The sequence below is a fragment of the Balaenoptera acutorostrata genome, chromosome 11 (genome assembly GCF_949987535.1).
Source record: "Balaenoptera acutorostrata chromosome 11, mBalAcu1.1, whole genome shotgun sequence".
NCBI lineage: Eukaryota > Metazoa > Chordata > Mammalia > Artiodactyla > Balaenopteridae > Balaenoptera > Balaenoptera acutorostrata.
The window spans coordinates 18,608,991-18,626,921 of NC_080074.1; the positions used below are offsets into that span (position 1 = coordinate 18,608,991).

The 17,931-nt window shown below is 40.1% G+C and overlaps 1 protein-coding gene across 1 annotated transcript; it reads right to left on the minus strand.

The window, feature by feature from the left end:
* Positions 1-341: 341 nt before the first annotated feature.
* On the minus strand, positions 342-17,759 carry HSP90B1 (heat shock protein 90 beta family member 1). Its single transcript, XM_057556468.1, has 18 exons — positions 17,590-17,759; positions 16,476-16,578; positions 15,632-15,773; positions 14,963-15,079; positions 13,236-13,567; positions 9,160-9,271; positions 8,811-8,933; positions 7,090-7,206; positions 5,449-5,586; positions 5,287-5,364; positions 5,081-5,146; positions 4,338-4,607; positions 3,813-4,058; positions 3,159-3,295; positions 1,763-1,841; positions 1,516-1,671; positions 1,133-1,255; positions 342-640 (listed from the first exon to the last, which is right to left on the minus strand). Exons 1-18 carry the CDS (start codon positions 17,636-17,638, stop codon positions 611-613), a joined length of 2,418 nt encoding a protein of 805 aa, XP_057412451.1. The 5' UTR covers positions 17,639-17,759; the 3' UTR covers positions 342-610.
* Positions 17,760-17,931: the final 172 nt, after the last annotated feature.

A 17,931-nucleotide genomic window follows, 5' to 3' on the forward strand; every position in this document is an offset into this window, starting at 1 on the left:
ACATGTATTATTTGGAATTCTTCTGTAAGGAAGAGTATGTCTTCTATGGGTGATTTTTAAAGATAATTTTTTTTTAAGATAATTTAAAAAAACCACTTTTCTTTAGTAAATATGAATTATTTTTGAAAGGAAAAAAACCCAAGACACATGATCTAAAAAATGTTTTTCTTTTATTTTGTATCTATATGAGATGATAGATGTTCACTACTTATTGTGGTGATCACTTCCTGATGTACGTAAGTCATTGTGCTGCACACCTTAAACTCATACAGTGCTGTAGGTCAATTATATCACAATAAAACTGGCAGAAAAAAAAAATTATGAAAAGACAGGCAAGACACTGAATGTTTGGGATCTTTTTTATTTTTATACACATGACAAGATTTTACACCAATAGTCAGTTAAATAGTACAAATTTACATTCATGAGGAATGTTAAAAAAAAATTCAACTAAAAAACCCACTTCTTCCTGTGACCCAAAATCCCAACATTTTACAGTGCAGGGGAGAAGGGGGCTGGGGGGGAGCATCCAAAACAAGTCTCTCCCAAAAGAAATGACTTAAATTTCACATTCCCTCTCCACACAGGATCCAAATGGTGACAGTGTAATTTACAGTTCATCTTTTTCAGCTGTAGATTTCTGTGAAAACAAAAATCAGAAGACATTAAAAACCAGCACAACAAACCTTAGCTCACAGAAGGTTCATGTATGGAAGAAAACAATTGAAATGGACCCAGCCTATCCATTAACTTGAGCTGTAGGCTAGAACCTCACCTTGCTAATCTGCAAAATAACTTAGAACCCAACAACAAGATCAACAGTCCCTGAACACAAACAATCAAAAATTTAAAATAGCCTAATGTTACTATAGTTAAGGCAGAAGCAAGTGGCAAAGAACACAGAAGCACCGTGGGCTAAGGAACAATCTGCTTAATAACATCTCAAGAATGGACGGCTAACCTAGGAATAAAGGAAGTGGGAAGATCAAAGTACAAACTTTAAATAAAGAAAAAAGGGATTTGCTCCAGCTTTTGGATTTGATAATTAGATGACTATTTATTTCTTGACTTCTGTAACAGTCCTAACTTTGCAAGAACTAAAATTGCAAGTCCCATTCTTGGTTTGTTCTACCTTTGCTGTTTCTTGTTCTTCCTCATCCGTTCCTGCATCCATTTCTTCGTCGTCGTCTTGCTCTGTGTCTTCTGCAGTATCCTCTGTTGTTTCTTCAGGTTCTTCTTCTGGTTCTTCTTCCACCTAAGGGGAACATTTATGAGCCTATTAATGCATTGAACACCTTGGATCTATTTTCACTTTGCTCATTTAAATGTATAAGAGCATAATTAACCTCACTCTGGTTTATCCAGAACTGTAGAGTCAATCCTCTAATTAGAGTTAACAGTCAAGCTAACAAAGGGAGACAGACAAAAAAAGGATGTAAAAGGGGGAGTTTCTCATTAATTTCTAGCATTGTGCGTGACACTGGGGATTCAAACATTCAATAAATTACTTCAAACCTTTGCATCAGGGTCAATGTTTAAGCTGAGGCGAAGCATTCTTTCTATTCTATCTCCATATGCTTTAGTGTCTGGTAAAAGATATCCTGACCGCAGTGTTGCTGTTTCAAACAAAACCACAGCAAGATCTGAAACTGTTTTGTCATCTTCATCTTCCTGAAATGGAAGAAGTCACACTTGATTAATATTAAAGGGTCCAAAGCAGTCAAATTAAAAGACAAAGGAGTATAGCTATGATATTGCTCACCTTAACTCGCCGAAGCATGTCTCTGATCAGTGGGTGTCTGGGGTTAATTTCAAATGTTTTCTTCTGGCTGGCATAGTAACTGTTACAGAGTAAAAAAACAAACATCGAATTTTAGGGTCCATGCATTTCCCATACTCTAATGACAGAGAACAACTTTTTGAAAAATCAACATGCTTATATATTGTTACATCATGCTTTAAATGTGTGTGGTTAGATGAAAGAGTACAATAATGAACTCTTATTTACTAATGAATCCCAAGTGCCTTTGCTGAGTGGATGAACTGATTTAATGTCCTGTTCATCCCCTCTTAATGTATTCACTATCTTAATTGCATCTGTGTCTCCCCAGAGTTCTGGAACAGAACAGCCTCTGGGTGCTGCTCAATTAACACCTTCTCCACGATGCCTCAACCTATATGGTTCTAAGAAAAACTGCTTCTTTTCTCTGAAGTCAGCTGCAATGCCTTCGGAGTATACCTTCATCGTCGTTAGCATCCTACCATCCCGTGACTGTTCTCCCTCCTACAGCTGCATGCTGAGGACAGGGAGAAGGCCCTCTCCCTACATCCTGGTATAACCTATCGTACACGCGGGACTTAGAGGATTATGATTTGTCATCCTGACTAGTCTGAATGTCACAATTTATTTTATAAATATTACACGTTGGTGAGTCACGCTAATTATGAATTATAGATATATTTTTAAATGGAGTTTGGGGATTGTGACAATGGAAACTACACTTAGGAGAAGAATCCTTAAGCTAGGCCTGGGGAAAAAAAGTATGATGATTAGGTAGCTAATAAGAAGATACTCCAGGTAGAAGAGAATAAAAGCAAGGAAGAAGTCATTTTCAAAGCTATTGTTGTGACATTAAAATAAAAACTTGAAATACATAGTTCTTGAAAATAAAGGGCACCAAAGACCCAGTGTACCTCCAGTACTTGGCCCTTGAGTTCAAATACTCGTTAACTTGTGCACCCTCTACCCTTTATTTTGTGGAGCATACTTGTTGGGGGTCAAAGGGGTGATTAAAAGGATTTAACTCCTTTAAGAAATATAAGTGTCATTAACTTCATCTGTAACTATTATCTAAAAATGTAAAAGAAGTCCAGATACCAGGCCAAGCATATAATCTAATGCCGAAAGACATTATGTGTAACAGACTAAGACAATTTCCATCTGTAGATAAAATACTATAAAATAAATCACAACTTCAAGACCTTTTCTTTAGCAGTCTAATGTAGCAATCTAATCCCTTTGTAAACTTATCTAATATACAATAGACAGTGGTGGACACTTAAAACACCTCAGTCTTTGTAGAGAAGCTGCCATTATCTTCTAAAGGACGGCTGGACAAGAGCTAACGCCTCAGCAGGACTTCCCTGAGGATGCTTACTTTGTAGAGATGTCCTTGCCGGTCTGGTACGCTTGGGCTTTCATGATTCTCTCCATGTTGCCAGACCATCCGTACTGGCTGGCCACAAGAGCACACGGGGACTCTGTCAGGCGCTGAGAGACCACAGCCTTTTCAATCTTAGGATAAGGAAACCAAAAGTTAGAGATATATAAATATCAACAGTTAAGGTCGTTAAGTAATTGCATTTCAACTCCTTAAGGGCTCATCGCTTAAGATCATAAACGGAGGCAGATCAGAAAAGTACCTCTCAGATTTTTAGGAAACTGTCATTTAATAATCTGAATTTTTCAGTCATAAATAAATACTTAAATATCAACTTTTAAAAACATTTAAAACTTAAGTTTAACCAGTAAAAATTTAAGCTATTACAAAAACAGTATTAAATTATGGAAAACTTTCAATTACAAAGGGAAGAAAAATACCCACCCACAGGATAACACTTATCCTTTCAATTCTTTGTAGTTCATAAATTTTAAGCTCAACCTCCCAATAATTTAACTACAATATTAAATGTTGTTCTGTACAACTTTTAATGGTTACAAAAGTACCAGCTGCAAAGTTTAATTTGCTGACATAACACATTTTTTAAAATGTAGATGCTAGAATTCTCACAATTTCTAATTTCTAGAATACCTTGTCCTTGAGGGCTTTATCTTTCATCCAACTGAGCAGAGGCTCAAATTCTTTCTCAATTGCTTCACGACTCTCCTTACTTTTCTCACTCTCATCAAACTTCACTCCTTCCTTGGCAACATTCTGGAACCTTTTCCCGTCGAACTCAGGAAGAGCCTGAATGCAGTATTCATCCACAGGTTCTGTGAGATAAATCACTTCATATCCCTTTTTCAGAAGTCGCTCAACAAATGGAGAAGATTCAGCCTACAAAATTAAGAAAGTACCAAAAATTTCCAAGTCTGGCCTTGGTATATTTGTTCATCTTAGTAGCTACATTTATGTAGTACCAGCAACCCCATTTTACAGGTGGAGAATTAAGAGGTGCAGAGAATATAAATGACTTTCTTCCTATCAGTGACTGACAGGCCTCAAACCTACTTCAGTTTATAATTATAAGTAAGTTTTCCTTTTTTTTCTTTTTTCCCTCAAGAGTTGGCTATAAATCCCCAGCTACATACCAGGACCAGTTCAAGTTCACCTCACCTCTTTTCTGCTGGACCCAGCCATGAAGTAGATTTTGTCTTGCTTCTCCTTCATTCTTTCCACATACTGGTCTAGACTAGTAATGTCACTTGGATGATGAGAAGACTGGAATCTAAGCAGTTTAGCAAGACGTGTTCGATTTGAGTGGTCTTCTATCACACCAAGCTTGATGTTGGTACCAAATTCCTTCCAAAAAGTATCATTGTATTTCTCATCAGCAATCTTCTTGATCATGTCCAGGGTTTTACGGACAAGTTTCTTTCTAATCACCTAAACAAAATCAAAGAATAACTTTACAGAAGCTCATCGCAAACTTTTGAGAACCTACAACATGTAAGGTAGCAGGGGAGTAGTGGTGAAAGAAAGATACAGATGCTGGTATTTATCAAGGGGCGGGGAATGGTGAGTACTCCTATGTCAGATGGAGCAGAAACTAAGTTGTCACTGGAAACAGTCACAAGATTGTTTTAATGTTTATATTCTAACTTTAAGACCAGGTGGTGGGCATATATGGGTATTCACTGCTCTTTCAACTTCTCTGTATGTTTGAAAATTTTTTATTATAAAACGTTGGGGGGAAAACAATCAGATTCTCAGGATTTGATCATTCCAGAGTAAAATTAAGTTCTTTATCTGAAGAGCCAAGGACTAGTCTCAAAACCTGGGAACTCCATTAACGGAGTCTTGTTCTCTGAAGCCCAACCAAAGAGCAAGGCGGCCGGTCTCTTCCCAGAGACACTCACCTTAAGCAGTTTATGTTGCTGAAGAGTCTCACGGGAAACATTCAAGGGGAGATCATCTGAGTCCACCTTCAGGTGGCAAAAGAAAGTCCAGTTAGCAATAAAAACACTGGAAAAAAATAAAACCAACCAACCCAAAGAAAACGCCACTACCAGACCCCCCACCCCCCTCTAATCCCCTCTTCCCCCATTAACCTCCAGATACTTACAACACCCTTGACAAAATTCAGGTATTTGGGCATCATATCATGGAAGTCGTCTGTGATGAATACCCGGCGCACATACAGCTAAGCAGAAACCAAAAACAAGGTCACTTTCTGGAAATCATACTTTCAAATTTTAAACTCAGTTTATACCATTTAAAAACCCACCTTAATGTAATCGCTCTTCTTAGATCCATATTCATCAAACAGACCACGTGGTGCAGACGTGGGTACAAATAAAATTGACTTGAAGGTAACTTCCCCTTCAGCAGTAAAGTGGATATATGCCATGGGGTCATCGCTTTCCTAGAAAGTTGGTATCTTAGTCATTCAAAAGGCACAGGAAAAAGGCAGCGCAAACGCTAAGCAATTTATTATGTCTTACACATTCAGTTTAACATTTAACTAACAAAAAAGTACCCTTACCAAAAAACTGGAGGTGGGGGGCAAGGAGGGAAGGAGAAACAATTAAGACTGCACTTCTAACTGGCTGCACATGGTTGTTCTGGTGATGACTGTCAATAATATCACTCTATCGCCTAAACCTGGGGAAGGATGGATGAGTCTAGGTTCCACACATGTAAGAGAACAGGACAGGAAAACTACCGCCCTGCCTAAATGACAAAATAATATACAACATTTCATGAGTGTACTGTTCAACCAAAAAAGTACTCAGGAACAGGATTCTTCCATGAAATTTGGAACAGCAGTAGATAAAAAGAGGTATGTAAATAGCTATAAAGCATAAGGACAGAAATTTCCTGCAGTATACATTACCGTACCCACATATGGCTACTGAGCACTTGAAATGTAGCTAGTCCACACTGACATGTGCTGGTTAAAACACACACCAGACTTTGACAACATGGTACAAACACACACCTCACAAAAAAACCAACCAAACAAAAAAACCAAAAAAGGAAACAACTCAATTTTTTATACTGATCACCTGTTGAAATAACACTGTTGGGTATGTTGGGTTAAATAAAATATATTATTAAAAGTTAACTTCACCTGTTTCAACTTTTTAAAAAAATGTAGCCTCTAAAAGACTTAAAATCACACATTGCTCACGTATTTCTTATATAGCTGCTTGAGCCGAAAGTACCTTTACATATGCACTAGGACTTTCAAGTTCACGGGAATGAAAGTAGAGGCAGAACCAAGGGAAAGTTTTTGGAAGTAAAGCTGAAAGGATGGTTGGATGTTAAGGTAAGGAAAACAAAGGTTAAGTAACGAATCAGCAGATGGAATAGAGCATAGGACAAATACAATCACAGAACGTTAAGTTTCCTCTAGCCGTGCTAAGTCCACTAAACTGTTCTCTTTTGTGCAAGATGTTTGAGGAAACGTTAACTTGAAACAATTTTAGTCAATGCTAGTTTTGGATTCTAAGAGTTACAAGAAATGATCAGTAAAAGAAAACAAAACATTGGCAAGGAAACAGATTTAGTAATTATTCCTAGGCATATTATGACCTCAAAAGAGATGTTTGACGTTGTAAACAAGCTCTTCAATATTATGTTAGAAGTCATTCAATAACATGGTGTTAGGTCTTACAGGTTCTGTAGTAGAAATCAAGCATGTATCTAGTAGGCAGTTCTATATCTTTTTTTGTAGCACAGACCACTTGGCAATTTGGTGAAGCCTACAGATTCCTTCTCAGAGTAAAATTTTTTTAATGCATAACATAAAATACACAGGATTAAAAAGGAAACCAGTTGTGTTGAAATAGTTATAAAACTATTTTTAAACATATTTTTGACTTAGTAATGTTTCACTATCACATTATTCTAAAATAACGCTCACCTTTGAGAATGATTTGTAGAAAGCTTTGTATTCATCATCCTCCACTTCTTTCGACGGTCTCTGCCATATCGGTTTGATGTCATTCATGAGTTCCCAATCCCAGACAGTTTTTTCAACCTGAAGTTACAGTATTTGATTAGTCTCTCCTAGCAGATATACCAGTGGTATCAATAGTTATACTATAGTAACCACAGCTTTAGAACATTTCAAAAAAGTATTACTATAGGAAGCACCAAAGGGTACCTATATTGTAGTATGGTTCTTGCCAACTGGATCAAAAAAAAATTTTAGAAAGTACTTCTGTCAACACTTAAGACTGTTATTTAATTCAACAAAGACAAATGGTTATTCATTATAATTGATAACAATCCAAATAAGGTTTTTTCAGTTATTTTTAACAAGCTAAAATGTTATTTCTTGAAAATACCTGTTTTGAGTTTAGAAGGATATACATCTTATGTATTTCTATTTCATGACTTATAGAAGTCCAACATCTTACAGTAAATATTTCTCAAAATCCACCACCATGGGCTTCCCTGGTGGCGCAGTGGTTGAGAATCTGCCTGCCAATGCAGGGGACAGGGGTTCGAGCCCTGGTCTGGGAAGATCCCACATGCCGCGGAGCAACTGGGCCCGTAAGCCACAATTACTGAGCCTGCGTGTCTGGAGCCTGTGCTCCGCAACAAGAGAGGCCGCGATAGTGAGAGGCCCGCGCACCGCGATGAAGAGTGGCCCCCGCTTGTCACAACTAGAGAAAGCCCTCGCAGAGAAACGAAGACCCGACACAGTCATAAATAAAATAAATTAATTAATAAAAAAAAAAAAAAAAAATCCACCACCATTACTTCCATCTACTCTACTACCTAAGCAGACCAGAGAAATAATTTTATAGTTGATATCTACATGACAAAAGAAGATGCAAAAAAGCTTTTTAAGATTTTAAAATTCAAAACATATCATAAGCCGTCAGTCCTGGGCAATATATGGAAGTCAGAGAACTTCATAAAAATGATCTGCATTTGCTACTTAAAATTTTCTAGAGAGAGAGAGAGTGATAGAGTGTGTGCGCACACACACACGCACGCACACACAGAGTTTGGTTTTAAAAGCTGGGCCTATGGACTCACTCCTTGAAAAAAGAAGACCATTAAGAACTGAAGCTTACCTCAAATCGGTCTGTGCATATTTGGGTTTCTGTGTTTTTTCTTTTTTCTTTTTTTTCCCTGCACCTGTGTTTTTTCTAACATAAGCTAAACAATATTTTTTACCTTAGTTCTCCCCTCTCCCTGGTTTTATCAAGATATAATTGATACACATCACTGCATGAGTTTTAGGCATACAGCATAAAGGTTGAATTACACATATTGTGAAATGATCACCACAATAAGTTAACATCCATCATCTCATATAGATGAGAATAAAAGAATAAACAACAATTTTAAAAAATGGACCAAAGAAAGAAAAGTTTCTCCTTATAATGAGAACTCTCAGGATGTACTCTCTTACCTTTCCTATACACCACAGAGCAGCGCTAGCTCTACTTGTCATGCTGTACGTGACATCCCTAGTACTTATTTACCTTATAACTGGAAGTTTGTACCTTTTACACCTTCTTCCAACATCCCCCCACCCCCGCAACAACAAATCTGATCTCTTTTTCTATGAGTTTGGTACTTTATAACCTAAACAATATTTTAAGTAGGAAGATAAACCAGACTGACTTTTTTAGTTTTTGGTTTCTTTTCTTCTTCTTCTTCTTCTTCTACTGCAGCTTCATCATCAGATTCTTCTTTTTCTTCTTTTGCTGCTTCTTCTTCTTCCATGGGTTCCTCAACAGTTTCAGTCTGTTGAAGTAGAAAGTAGAATTTCGGTTGAACTCATTTGTTTAATAATTCTGATTTCATCTATAGGATATGAAACAAAATTACAGCTGAAAATATCGATCTTCAGTAAGAAAACACTGAGAGTATCCTGTATTGAAAGAACCATATTTAACGTTCATTCTTTCAGTGTTAAATATTCAAATATGTGCCAAGGTAATACACATACATTGTGTTCCTACAGATTTACCTTGCTGCTCCATACATAAATAGGAAAGTTTATGAACTGTGAATATTTTTTCACGAGACTTTTAATTGTATCCAATTCAAGGTAATCAGATGCTTCTTCTTTCAAAACAAGGCTGCAAAGAAAATAAGACGTTTAGAGAGAGACATGATGGTTTCAAAGATCTGATCATAAATTTGTCTAAATACTCATATGACTATAATAGCCAGCAATTCTGTGTATAACCAACAATGTCCCCGTTATCCATGTTAAGAACTCTCATCACCGATAAAGGTTTGTGAGCTAAATATGCCAAATATGGGTATGGTAAAGGAAGAACTTTCTTGCACTCCCTCAGGTGGAAAATATTCTTAGTTCCAAGTAAAAAAATGAAAATGTTCTCAACCTTCTCAATGTGCTGGATGTTTTTCATTTGAAGAACAGAAATCTTAAGTTAGCTGAAGGTGGGAAATCACTGCAATATTCTGGAGAAAAGTAGAATCATATGCACTCTGATAGCTACTCTAGAATCAAGTGATTATTGTAGTTAACCCCTAATAAAAACATGTTCCTTAAAAAGAGCTAGAAAATTAATCTGAACTATTGTTTACATTTGCACTAGACAAGAAAACAGTAACCACCTGTTAAATGTGACTATTTACATAAAAGTTAAAATCAGTTCTTTAGTTATACTGCCACATTCCAATAGTCACATGTAGCTAGTGGCTACCATATTGGACAGAGCAGTGATAAAACATTTCTACCACAGAAAGTTCTACTGGACAGCACTGGCTTAGATAATTACAATACCAAAAATTGTAGCACTGCTTCCTCTTCTTCCTTACCACCCCTTCTGCAAACACCTGCTCCATCCACCAAAAATAATAATCACAACGTACTCTCAAACACAGCACGTAGTTGTGATGTTTGCGCTCCCAATAAATATGCGCAATGTTGTATCCATGGTTCTCTGCCTGCCTCAAAAAGCTTATAGTTTAGTAGCACCTGCCAACAAGTAGACAGCACATGATGACACAGCCTAGTGAGGGGACTACATCTCTGGTCTTGGAGCATACACATTAGTGATCTGAGCTTAGTGGAGAGTTGCATCAGTTTTGGATGCAAACTGAAGCTGATGGTTAGACATCTTAGTTAGAGGTATTTAAGAGGCAATTAGACATATGAGCCCAGGGACCCATAGAGAGATCTAGACCAGGGGTTGGCAAACTCTGGCTGGCACCCATAAGAAATTTTATTGGGACACAACCTCATCCTATATTGTCTATGGCTGCTTTCAAACTAGAATAGGAGAGTTGTGACATGTGACAGATCCTATAGTCCACGAGCTTAAAATATTTACTAGCTGATCCTTTAAGAAAAAGTTTGCTGACTCCTGATCTGGACTAAGAATATAGATTAGAGAACCCTGAGGAGGAGCTGGAACCTGGATCCAAGACAGTGGTTCAGACTGCATGAGGGACACAGGATAACGTGAAAGGGCTGAAACTGAACTTTTGAAGAAAGAGAATATCAACATTTAGGCAAAGGAAAGTTTACAAAGATGAAGCTAGGTACTGAATGGATTGTTTTAAGGTATGAGCAGTAGAATGCAAATTCTGTAGAAAACACAAGAGAAAAACTACAAAAAAAAAAGAACCTATTGCTGGGAGCCATACCAACTAAAATAACCCTGAATCCACTGGATTTAGCAACAAGGACTACTGGTGACTTACTTCAATGGAAAGATGGTGGATGAAGTCAAAACACAGTGGGCTGAGCTGTGAACAGAAGGTGAAGTAGCAACAAAGGCAAGTATGCTTTTTCGAGAAGCTCAACAGTAGATGGGGGAGAAAAAGAGAGCGCGTGCCTGACAGTAGCATGGGGCACGGCACCACCTGCCCGCCTCTGCGCCTTCTCCCAGAGACTTCAGTACGTTTACACTTTGATGGCAAAGAGCAAGGTGTTCAGGAAAGGCTGACTTTAAAAGACATGGTAGGAATCAGTTTATGCTTAGTCTCTGAGGAGGTGGCGTGAGAGACAACAGATGAGAAGCAGAGACTAGCTTTGGGGAGAAACGTAGAATACTCCCTCATGGTAGTAGGAGGGACAGAAGCAATTTTTACAGCATTTACAGGATGCTAATTTCATGATCTCATTTAATCCTCACTAACTCTCTCGTAAGGGTACAGTGGTGGCTAATTTAGGGGTACAGACAGGAGTAGGGAGGAAATTGAATTGTCTGATGGTTTCTACTTTATTAGTCAAATATAAGATGAAGTCATATGTATGCAGGGCAAGATCCTAACCTTGTCACTTCCTTGCCTTTGCTCTCCTTTTCCCTTTGGCCATTCTAGACTTTCAGTTCCTCAAATGGGCCTCTTGCCTCTGGAACTTCCAACATGCTGTGCTTACTGCCTACAATATCTGAACCTAATTTATTACCATTTCAGAAAGACCTTCTGATAAGGGAGGTATCCCTTAACTTCCTTTCTGGTATTTGCCACTCTGAAATTATCTCATGTTTTTTCTTCCTTAGTCGAATGAGCCACGTGAAAGCAGGGACAGCAACTGTCTTATTCTCCACTGCAGCCCTAAAGCCTAGCGGTAACAGGCACTCAAATGAATATCTGTTGAGTGAATGGTTGGGAAGGAGGGCTTAAAGAAAAGAGGTAATTTTGCCAAGGAAAGGAGAACCTGTTGTAAAATTTCATTTACTGACCAACCATCCATGCTACCGTATGAAACCATCCTGATGCCCCTTATTCATTCACACCAATACCTGCCAGCCATGCGTTAGACTCTGGGAATGGAGCATCAACAAAATGTTTGCTCACGTGGAGCTTCCATCTAGATGTCTCACCTGTCTCTTAGCAACCTAAGACATTAGCACCTCTTGGGACATCATTTTCTATCTCTTTCTAGTTAAAAGATGTGATTTACCTGTATTCTCCTACCACCTAACAGAGAGGGCCCTGGGGTATAACTGTTAGGGATGCCTCCTAAAGAGATCAGGAGATGTGAGAGGCAGGAGAAGGTACATTTAGAACAATAAATTAGTAAAACTACTAAAATGCAGTTGTCTAGTTTCATGAAAGGAAAATCTCTGACAATGAAGATAGGAAATGTCTTCTGGGATGAAGAAAATTGGTCGAAATGATAGATGTATGCTTGTTTCCTACTTGAATATTTAAAAATCCTTAATGTTGAGAAAATTTTAAACTGAATTAAGAAAAAAATCAAGGCTGGAGGCACATTTTCACTTGGCAGAACTGGTCAAGTCAACTGACCTCTAAATTGGAATTTCTTTATCTCTAAGATGGAGAAAAAAACCAAAAGGCAGAAAGCTGCCCTGTCGCCTGTCTGCTTCACACTTCACAGTGCTGCAAGCACCAGGAGATACTGGGCATAAGATCTGTCTCATCGACACCAGCAATAGGTACTGGCTTAAAATGAATTCCATACCAAATTCAATAACTAGTAACTAGCCTCGAATGAGACATTTTCTTCCAAAGAACCTTCATAACTCTCTTCAAGTCCTTTATCTGCTCCTGTGCTCTCCAACCCGCCCCCAACCCTGGCTACTGTCTTGGAATGTTTCCAACCGTTACCCAGGTTCCCCCAAGAGTCTCCTCTCATCCAGTCCTGCCATCCTCCACACCACCTTCAGAAAACTTTAAAAAAGTTCATCAGAAATTCCATCAGTAACTGCCACCACCTGAAAGGAATTCCTTGAGTCTTGTAAACACGCTGTGCCACCGCCATTACCCATGATGCTCCACAGACTGACACCACTTCTCTAAGTCCCGCTTACCTGGAAAACCTGGACAAGCCACTTGTCTGGGAGGCCCCCGATCCGCCTTCTCCCGGAAGAGCTAACCCTTCCTCCTTCAAGCCCTCCATAGACAGCGGCCACCATAACTCTGAGTCTGGCCCTTAGCAAGGCCTCAAAATACTTCAAGTGGTGAAAACTGTTCAAGTTCCTCATTTTTATAGGCAAAGAAATTAAGGCCCTGAATAAGCCGTTTGCTCATGAGCCAGAACTGGAGAATCAAGATCCTCGTTACGACTATTAATTCTCATTAGGAATTAGTAATACTCACGTAATTGTCGTTCCCCGTCCTAGAGTGTCTCCTCTGGGGTCAGCAATTACAGAAAATTCATTGGAGTCGGACTCCCAGATGTGCTGGGTGTCGTTGTTGTGTTTCGACGTGACAATAACTTTATCTGCTACAAGGAAGGCAGAATAGAAACCGACACCAAACTGGCCAATCAGTTCTGAAGTTGACTGGCCATCTTCTTGTGCCTCAGTCATTTTGTTTAAAAACTCGCTCGTCCCAGATTTGGCTATGGTACCAAGGTTTTTAACCAACTCTTCCCGGGTCATTCCTACACCAGTGTCTGTGACATGGAGCAGGTTCTTCTCCTTGTCACACTAAAACCAAGACAAGAACAATACAGTTATACTTGCTCAATACTCATGATATAAAAAGGAAATACTGAGCTATATATTGAGAAACTACCAGCTTTGGACCACATCAATTCCAATACAGAAAACAAAACTGAGATATTTTCCTCCGTATAGTATTTTATGGCCTTTTCAAAAAGCGTACATCTTAAGCACAAGCATCTTTATAGAGAGTAATTTCAAGTTCAGTGTATTTGATAAAGTATCCATATAAAGAGGGCAAGGACTGGTCTAAATGTCAAAGGGCATAGATAGACCTAAACGAAGCAAGCTATTTATGAAAAAAAAAAAATTCAAGAAAGATAAAATTTTATGTTTCACCTATTCCTTTGATAGAAAATAAAAGGATTCAAAACTTGAATGACTTCTGTCTTTGGAATCTGTGGTGACCAATGTTCTTCACTAAACATTCCCAGCTCTCTGCCTTCCAGAAATACAGTAGGAATATACTTCCTCCACTTATGGTTGGATAAGGCCATGCGACTAGCTCTGGCCAATGAGTTGCAAGTGGGAGTCAGGAGTGTGGCTTTCAGGCTGGAGCCTTTAATTGATGCGAGACCCTCCAAGCTTTCTCTGCACCGTGGCAACCAGCTACGCTTCAGATGGCGGCTGCTCAATCAGCCTGTGTCATAGAGATGATGCAAAGCAAAGGCCACAGGCAGCCCGTGATTGATGATTTAAGCCAGGGGTTGGCAAACTTTTTCTGGAAAAGGGCCAGAGAGTATTTTAGGCTTTGTGGGCCATACGGTCTCTGTCAAAAGCAGTCAGATAATACACAAATGGGCATGGCTGTGTTCCAAAAACATTATTTATAGAAACAGGACTTCCCTGGTGGCGCAGTGGCTAAGAATCCGCCTGCCAATGCAGGGGACACGGGTTCGAGCCCTGGTCCGGGAAGATCCCACATGCCGCGGAGCAACTAAGCCCGTGCTCCACAACTACTGAGCCTGCGCTCTAGAGCCCATGAGCCACAACTACTGAGCCCTCGCTCCACAACTACTGAAGCCTGCACACCTAGAGCCCGTGCTCCGCAACAAGAGAAGCCACCGCAAGAAGAAGCCCGCGCACCGCAACGAAGAGTAGCCCCTGCTCACTGCAACTAGAGAAAGCCCGCACGCAGCAACAAAGACCCAACGCAGCCAAAGAAAAAAATAAAATAAAATATAATGTTAAAAAATAAAAAATAAAAACAGGCAGCAGGTCAGATTTGACCCACAGGCCATATTTGGCTGACCCCTGATTTAAGTCCCTGACACTTGGGAATTAATTGTTATTGCTCCTAACCTAGCCTATCTTGACTGATATGGATTCTCCATCTCTAAGAATTCTTTCTAGTTAAAAAGAAAATTGTTCTAAGCTTACCTTAATTTTAACCGTTAATTCCTCATTTCCAGCAAGAGCATTTTCATCAGTCAGTGATATTAGTCTTATCTTATCTAAAGCATCAGAAGCATTCGAAATCAGTTCTCTCAGGAAAATCTAAATGGAAGCCAGATTTAATACACTTAGATTAGCCTCAAGGTACACGAGACATTAAATTTAATGTCAAACTCATTTTATTTCTACTCTGTACTCTGAAAAAGCACTCTTTAAGGACTAGACTTCTATGGTACAGAGGTGGCTTTACTCTCCTGGTAAAAGGAGGTACAGCTCTTTACACAAAGGCCTGTGGCAGCTATAAGGAACACCTGAACCGGTGAGAGTAGTTAATACTCTATTTTCCTTCTTAATGACCTTTATGTATGCAATACTCGAGGCTTAGTTTGTTATAACTGAACTTAAGACTCACAACTATTTAACAGGCCATGAACACAATTGGAGGGGAAAGGGAAAAAAAAGAAGGGAAAATGTTCAGCAACCCTCCCCCAAACACACACAAATAGGTATCTAGTAGTGATTCTTGTACATACTGGGTTTTTAAACTTTGCCAACTACTTGCTTGGAATTGCTATGTCAGCACATTCACTATGAAAGTTAACAAGTTAGCTACCATACAGAAACAAAACATTATCATAAACACACGTTGCTTACCTCTTTATTTTTATACAATGAATTGATGATAAGTTTCATCATTCTGTTAACTTCGGCTTGGAAGGCAAACTTTTCTGATTTCTCTCTAAGTTCTCTTATTTGGGATGCATTTAATCCATCCAACTGAATAGCTTCTTCCTCTCTAAGGAAATAAATTTGATCAACTAATAATGCATTACTTAATTCCCTCCAAAAATATAGGATCTGTGATGAGAGCACAGTGATCTCTTAAGGTTGTCTTAACGGTTAAAAGGCTAAAATGCAAACCTTTATATTACTAGTCTACCATCTCATTATTATTTTATCACAGTAGTACATTACCTTTAACAGCAAGTTGGAAATACTCTGTGTTTAACATTGTCAGAAAAATAAACCCAACTTCCCTCTCCTAAAAAGCAAAGTCACACTCATTTATGTTCCCTCACAGGGAACCCTCTGCCTGGGAAACTTTGGCTTCTAAGGGTCTACAAAAGTTTAAGTCCTAAGAAGCCAAATCAAAACATTGCTCAACTGACAGAATTCCTTTTTAAAATTACTAAGTGTACACACTGAGTATAAAACCAAAGGAAAAGCCTTTTCTAAGGTCTTAGGAAGGCTATAGTGCTAGCATTCTGAAACAGTTATCAAAATAGTTTTCAGGGGAATTCATCTCATTTTGACCAGTCATTCTTAGTGGCAAAGTTAGAAGATAACTATGTATACACACACTTGATACCCCTAACGTTTTCTCTATTTAAATTCAGAGTATTAAACTTCATCTGGATCTTTTGAGAAGAGATACAAAAAAGCTACTGTATTCCAAGTTCCCAAGGGGTTATCTGTGTAGTTTCAGAAGAACACAAACCTCTGTACTACTTCATCATCTGTCCTTGAGCCTTCTCTACTTTTACCCAGATCTTCTTCCACTGTCCCATCCACATCCACTTCATCGTCAGCCTGGACAGACCCTGAGGCAGATTTAACACCAGAGAACTCTTAAACATCGTTGCTTCATGTACTTCTCAGAAGAAACAAGATCAAACAGGGCCAGCGTAGTAGTTGCAAAATCCACTTGGCAAATACGGGAGGGGGTGATGGAAGAATGGATCCACTGGTTTAAATATCCAATGTAAACCCACGTAAGCGTATTTCTTATGTAAGTTCAGATACTGAGGTCTCCCAGGAGATTTTGAAATACAGAGGCAGCCATCACTTCTAAAGGGTGGCCCTGGGATCCTTTATAAATACTGTGTAGCAGATTCGATTCCAGGGCCCTTCTACATTCACACGTGTTGCCCGCAGGCCGAGACAAGGCCTCCAAACTGACCATGCTAAAACTTAGGCCTTCAATATCACAAGTCAGAACACGAAAAGGATTTGTGCAACCTCTAGCGAGGGGAACTGAAGGGCCCAGGGCCTGAGAAAGCGAAGAGACGTTAAGAGATTTTAAGATGTTAAGGAGCTCGAGCAAAAGTGAGTCAAACACGCTGACACTGCCGGTTCGCTGCCCCCGGGCCTCACGCTCCACAGCCCAGCGGCTAAGAAAGGAAACTCGCGTTGGCGAGGCGTCGAAGCCTGGGGGCGGGGGGGTCCTCAAACTCTGATGGCCAAAGGTTGCGGCATCTGACAAAAGTCCTCCAGAAAGGGCACACACAATGCTCCCGGGGTGGGGGGGGCGGGTAGGGGGGCACGAGCCCGAGAGGGGCCCCACCGCGAGGAAGCTGAGCCCTCTAGGAGCGGATACTAAGAGATGTGTAAGGGATTGAAAGGACTCCGTTCTCCTTTTGTCTTTCCAGAGGAAAGAGAAAGTAAACGAAATCCCCTGAGCCTCTTTCGAGGAAAAGCAATGGACACCCCATAGACCAAGCACAGGCCCGGTAATCCCCCTCCCGGGCTCAACGCCCCCAGAACCTTCAAGAAGAGGCCGCGCTTGAGGAGGGGGGGCGTCCAGGGGTGCCCGCTCCTCCAACATCACTCACCGAAGGTCAGCAGGACGCAGCAGAGGCCCAGCACCCACAGGGCCCTCATGGCGCACGGCCGGTGAGTCTCAAGTCCCCTTTGATCGCAGGAGCCGCCTCCGCCCCCCGCCACACCAGGCTCCGATCCTCACACCTCAAGCCTTGCAATCCGCCCACTAACCCCAAGCAGCTCGGGCCGCTTTTCACCCCCACTTCTCGCGGGCGGGGGACGGGAAACACGAATCCACCAATCGTGCCGTACCACGCACCACCTGTACCCAATGGGGACTCGTGGGGGGGACCGCAGTCCACCAATCGGAGCTGTCCAGGTGCGGTGTCCAATGCCCGAAGCGTGGCTCCTTC

What these genes read in the sequence shown, in the direction of transcription:
- HSP90B1 (XM_057556468.1), bottom strand. Translation starts at nt 17,638, where the DNA reads ATGAGGGCCCTGTGGGTGCTGGGCCTCTGCTGCGTCCTGCTGACCTTC. An exon ending in CATTGTATAAAAATAAAGAG is followed by an intron (nt 15,080 to 15,631) that starts GTAAGCAACGTG and finishes GCTTCCATTTAG; the next exon opens with ATTTTCCTGAGAGAACTGAT. An exon ending in AGAAACCAAAAACTAAAAAA is followed by an intron (nt 7,207 to 8,810) that starts GTCAGTCTGGTT and finishes CTGTAACTTCAG; the next exon opens with GTTGAAAAAACTGTCTGGGA.